Source organism: Dermacentor silvarum, chromosome 1, assembly GCF_013339745.2.
Source record: "Dermacentor silvarum isolate Dsil-2018 chromosome 1, BIME_Dsil_1.4, whole genome shotgun sequence".
In the NCBI taxonomy this organism is placed as follows: Eukaryota; Metazoa; Arthropoda; class Arachnida; order Ixodida; family Ixodidae; genus Dermacentor; species Dermacentor silvarum.
Genome location: NC_051154.1, coordinates 28,582,118 through 28,587,340, shown reverse-complemented (window position 1 = coordinate 28,587,340; position 5,223 = coordinate 28,582,118). Strand labels below are relative to the sequence as shown.

General features: G+C 49.7%; 1 protein-coding gene across 1 annotated transcript; it reads right to left on the bottom strand.

The window, feature by feature from the left end:
• Positions 1–1,584: 1,584 nt before the first annotated feature.
• LOC119449571 (probable RNA-directed DNA polymerase from transposon BS) lies at positions 1,585–3,950 on the bottom strand. The gene has a single exon (XM_037712772.2). The coding sequence runs from the start codon at positions 3,817–3,819 to the stop codon at positions 1,621–1,623; it is 2,199 nt and encodes a 732-aa protein (XP_037568700.2). The 5' UTR covers positions 3,820–3,950; the 3' UTR covers positions 1,585–1,620.
• Positions 3,951–5,223: the final 1,273 nt, after the last annotated feature.

The window sequence follows — 5,223 nt, the reverse complement described above, 5'->3', positions numbered from 1 at the left end:
TTATTCCCTCTTTCCTCCCCTCCTTCCTATCCTCCATTGTGCCCATGGCATTGTGCCCCTTCCGGTGGCAGTTGCCAGCCTTGCTCCTCGCTTTCCATTTCCTGTGTATATGTTTTCAAATCAAATAATAATAATAATAATAATAATAATAATAATAATAATAATAATAATAATAATAATAATAATAATAATAATAATAATAATAATAATAATAATAATAATATATTATTATTATTATTATTATTATTATTATTATTATTATTTGAAAAGGGAAGGTTTCCAGCGTTCTGGCTAATTGCGTAGCTATATGCTGCTAATAATGTGCTAAATATAGCACAGCCTTCGTTAGAGATTTAGGGAAACGACCTAACACAAATTTGATGCCACTTAAGAAAATGCAGTTATAGCGATCCTAAACTTGTGGTGCCCAAAGATGCAGCTTTACGTAAATGAAAATTATTAATAATCAAACTGATGTCACGATGGTGTCTGTTCTGCCTTCAAAACTCGAAGGCGTTTATTGTTCAGCCTTCCTTTGCTTCATTTATTTATCATCCTCTGGCTCAATGCGCCCGGTCTCTGAAGCAAGATTTTTACTTATTGTCGATGGTCTTTGACGGCGATAGTCGTCTAATTACATGACTTTTAAAGCACCTTTTAACTATATTGTACTTTCAGTTTTATACTTACAGTTGAATAAAAAAAAGCGGAAGTATTCAAAATTGTGTTGTATATATAATTTCAGTGCGTTCTCTAAAAGTTGAAGCTGGGGCGCAATGAGCTCGTAAGTGAATTCTCTAAATGAAGCGTCATTAGCACTCTCATACTCACTCATAATCATATTGTATACCTAACCTCCCCAGCTCTAATACAACCTACTCTCTGGCTCAAATTAAGACAACGTTGTTTAACTTAAAAACAACATGGAGGCTTGAAATGATGAGGAGTAGTTGAACAAGGAATGTCGCTCTAAGCCAACGTTTCGACAAGGGGACTTGTCTTCGTCAGGGCAGCAACGGCTTTTCTTAGCTGACTTCAGTTACCCTACTCTTTGCACCGCTTATAATTTCGATATCAATTATATGGACACTTCAGGCGAATTTTCGCCGCCAACCGTCGCCGTGATCTTCCGTATAAAGTTCAAGTTCGATAATAGCGTGGCCGCGTGCCGTATACTTTAGGTGAAAGCTTGCGAGGGTGAGCAGATACTGACCGTGGCTTGACGCGGTGGTGTTTTCTCGCGCTCGTAAGGGATGAAAGGGGGGGGGGGGATGTGCGCGCGCTAGGGGAGAGGGGGAAGGGGCAGGTTAATTCTCATTTTCCTCTTCTACTCCAGCTGCGGTGGTTGAGCGCGGCCGCGCGCACCCTATGTCGGAGGATATCTGCGCTGGGTTCGAAGCCGACCTGAGGTAGCTGATGACTTCGTGCGCGCTGTTCTCGCGCGCCTATTTCGCGTTGAAGCGAGAGGCAGCGCGAAGGGGGAATAAGCTCGCCGCTGCTGGAGCTTTTCATCACACCAGCGTTCTGCAGTGATAGTGATAGTCCCTCACTAGCGACATGCGCTGCGCATTGAAAGCGGGAGAGAGAGAGAAAAGACTTTATTCGAGGTCAGACTAAGACCTATAGATATTCCTCCGCCAGGAGGACCATGGCCAGCTGGTCGGCGAAGGCCGCCGACGCCAACCACACCCGCCAGTGGGGAGGTGGGGGGTTAGGGTAGTGAGGGGATTGTAGGGCTGCGGGGCAAGAGAAAAGGATGTGCTCTACATTTGCGTACGTAGAGGGGCAGTTGGGACATGAGGGGTCTGAGCGGTAACGATAAAGGTATAGGCGTGCTGGAGTGATCAAGGTGTTGAGCTGGATGGCCCTGAGGGTGCGTACTTGGGCAGTGGAGAGACGAGGGTGTGGTGGCGGAAGCATCTGCAATGAATGCCGGAGGTGTTTGTAGTGCTGCTTCAGAGTTTTCTTATAAAAGTGTGCCTCGTCCGCTATGGGCGGGCAAGGCCAGGGGATCGTCGGCGCCCGGCTATTAATCTCGCGGGCAAGCTCATGAGCGAGCTTATTGCCGATAATCCCCGCATGACCTGGCACCCACACCACAGTGACCAAAGCAGGGGAGAGAAGGGAGAGAGCGTCAGAAAGGTCGTCATGAAGATTATCGGGAAGTCTGTTGTCGCGAAGAGCCCTGATTGCCGCCATGGAGTCCGAGCAAATGCGATACCGAGGAGAGGGAGGAAGAAGGGTTAGTTCGTGCGTTGCGTGAACGATCGCGGCCAATTCAAGGGATAGAGAAGAAGTAGGAAGTGAGAAGGGGCCAGCGGTGGAAGTGATGGGAATGCCAAGGGGGGTCGGCATTGTCACACAAGCAGTGGAGCCATGAGTTTGGTAATACGCTGCGTCGACGTAGCATGTGACAGTGTCCGGTGGAAAAGGGTCGTGGAAGTGAGCGCGGGCTTGTCGTCGTCCCTCATGAAGATGTGGGGTCATATTAGAGGGAATAGGGGCACAGCGGAGATTGCTGGGAAGAGGTCGTTGAGGAGTGTACAGAGGAAAGTCAATGGGCCGGATGCCAGCCCGCTGCAGTAGCCAATGACCCTGCGCAGAGCTGGATAGGCGGCCAAGTTGTCGATCCCTATGGAGGCACAAGAGCTCTGCAAGGGGAAGAAATAAGCCTGTTGCGTATAGTTTGGCTGTGGATGCGTGTGTCGGAAGATGTAGGGCAGCTTTATAGAGTGTGTTTAAAGCCGATTGAATGCGATGCATTTGCGTCTGCGTAAGTGTGCAGTATGGCAGGGAATAAAGGATTTTGTTCAAGGCAAAAGCTGTTACAAGTTGATTGGCTCTGCATTCGTCGAGACCGCCGCGCCGCCTGACCACTCGTCGGACTAAGTGAGTTACTTGGTGGCAGGTGGTGATCGTGGACTGTATTGCGCGGCTGAAAGAGTGGTCTTGGAGGGGAAAGCCTAAAACCCGGCAGGATGACGTGCGGGGGATGGGAGTACCGGTGAGAGTGAGATTAAGGAGGGGGTTTACAGACCGTTGGTACTTTGTAGCGGAAAGGAGCAGCAGCTCAGATTTCTCTGGAGCTGCTTGCATACCAGAGCGGGAAAGGAATTCGGAAATGAGGTTGAGGCCGGATTGTAATGTGAATTCCACCTCCCCCGGTGAGCCGTGAGTACACCAAAGGGTTATATCATCAGCATAGAGAATTGACTGTAGGTGCGGAATCTCCGACAAGGATTTTGCGAGAGGGGATAGCCCGAGATTAAAGAGGGTTGGAGAGAGCACAGCACCTTGAGGTGTTCCGCGGGTGAGCGCGATGGGTGGGGACAACGTGGTCCCGAGTCGGAACTGAGCTTGTCGAGAGCGGAGAAAAGAAGAAACGTAACAGTAGAGTCGGAATCCACAGCCGGTGTCTTCGAGGGGGGAGAGGATAGCGTCATGAAGTAAGGTATCGAAGGCCTTGCGCACGTCCACAGTGACAAGTGCGTGAACTTGACACCTCGAGGGTTGAAAGAAAGTTTCCTGGAGAAGGAGAAAGAGGTCTTGAGTAGACATGTGGGGGCGGAAACCAATCTGATTGTGCGGAAGGAAGTGAGTATCGTCGAGAAGATCCGTAAGACGTGCGAGTACCATGCGTTCCATGGTTTTCCCAACACAGGAAGTAAGTGAAATGGGTCGCAGGTTGGAGAGTGTGGCGGGCTTGCCGGGCTTTGGTATTAGAGTAATGATGGAAGAGGTCCATTCATCGGGAAGAGTGCCGTTGGCCCAGTGTTCATTTATTTTGTTTAAAAGAAATTCTTTATCCGAATCAGGCATGTTCTTCAACAGAGAGTAAGTGATGTGGTCCGCACCCGGAGTGGTACCAGTTTTGTTTTGAGCCAAAGCTCGTTCTAGGTCCGGCAGAGTGAAGGGGCTGTCCAAACCGCTATTGGAAGGCCCTGTGTACTCAGGGTACAGAAAAGGAAGTGGAGGAGGGATGTATATATCCGTGACCTGTTGAAGGAGGGAAGTAGCACCATGCTCGGAGAGATGCTTTTGGATTGTGGGGAGAGGAGCAGGTTGAGGGCCAAGGAGGGACCGGAGGATCAACCAGGCTGATTTAGTGTGGAGGGAAGAGTTGATAGAATCGCATATGCGATTCCAATTTGTTGTCTCAAGGATGGAGCAGTGAGTTAGTATGTCAGTGTTGAGTATGTCTAATGTATGTCTAAGCTGGATGTTGTTAGGTTGGGTGCGGATGCGACTAAGGAGGCGTTTACGGCGTCTCCAGAGACGCATGAGGTGTGGGTCAGCGTGGTCCGACGGGGGGTTAGCTTCTGTAGTGGTGGTGGTCTGCGACCGCGTTCGCCGTAGCGAGTCCACCCACACATCATAGTTGGGAGTTGACTCCTGTACTCGCAGGCGACGAAAGAGGTCCCAGTTGGTCTGGGTGATGCGTTTTTTTGGGTTTGTGAGTGAGGGTCAGTTTAATTTCAATTATGTGATGGTCGGATAGGAGGGTGTCCGGAAGGACTTGCCAAGTCTCTGGAGGATTGTGGCCATGGTGAAAGGTGAGGTCAGGCGTTGTATGACGTTGTTTTGCGTTTCCGTCTCGTGTGGGTGTGTCTGGTGTATTGATGAGTGTATATGAGTGCTGCATAGTGTGTGCGTGAAGAAGGCGGCCAGGGCGCAGAGTGTTTGGGTAACCCCAGATGGTATTTGGGGCATTGAAGTCTCCGCCAAGAATAATGTCACGGTGTTTTGGAAAGGATCGAAGAAAATGAAAGAGAGGAGAGAGAATTGTGGTAGAATTTGGGGGATTATAGACGTTCACAAGTGTGAGAGGTGGGTTCGGGGGGTCTGGGTAATACGAAATGGCTGTTACATATGGAAGTAACGTGGATGGAACATCTTCCACTTCGTAAGCGATATCCCGGCGAATATAAATGGAAGACAGCGGCGCGGCGGGGTCGGCGTGCAGAGCTCGGTAGCCTGGGATGTTTTTGGTATGCCTTGTTTCTTGTAGTAGGATAAAGTGAGGTAGTGTGGTTTGCGTAAGGAGCCATTGCTGTAAGGGGGTGCGGTTTGTGGAGAGGCTACGGCAGTTCCACTGAATTATTGTGATCGCCATGATGCTTGTTATTGGAAGGGTTAGGTGGAGCGAGAAGGGTGGCGGGCTTAATTTTGGGGGCTAGGCCTACTGACGCAGCGGGTATGGGGTGGGTGCGCTTGAAGGGGTGG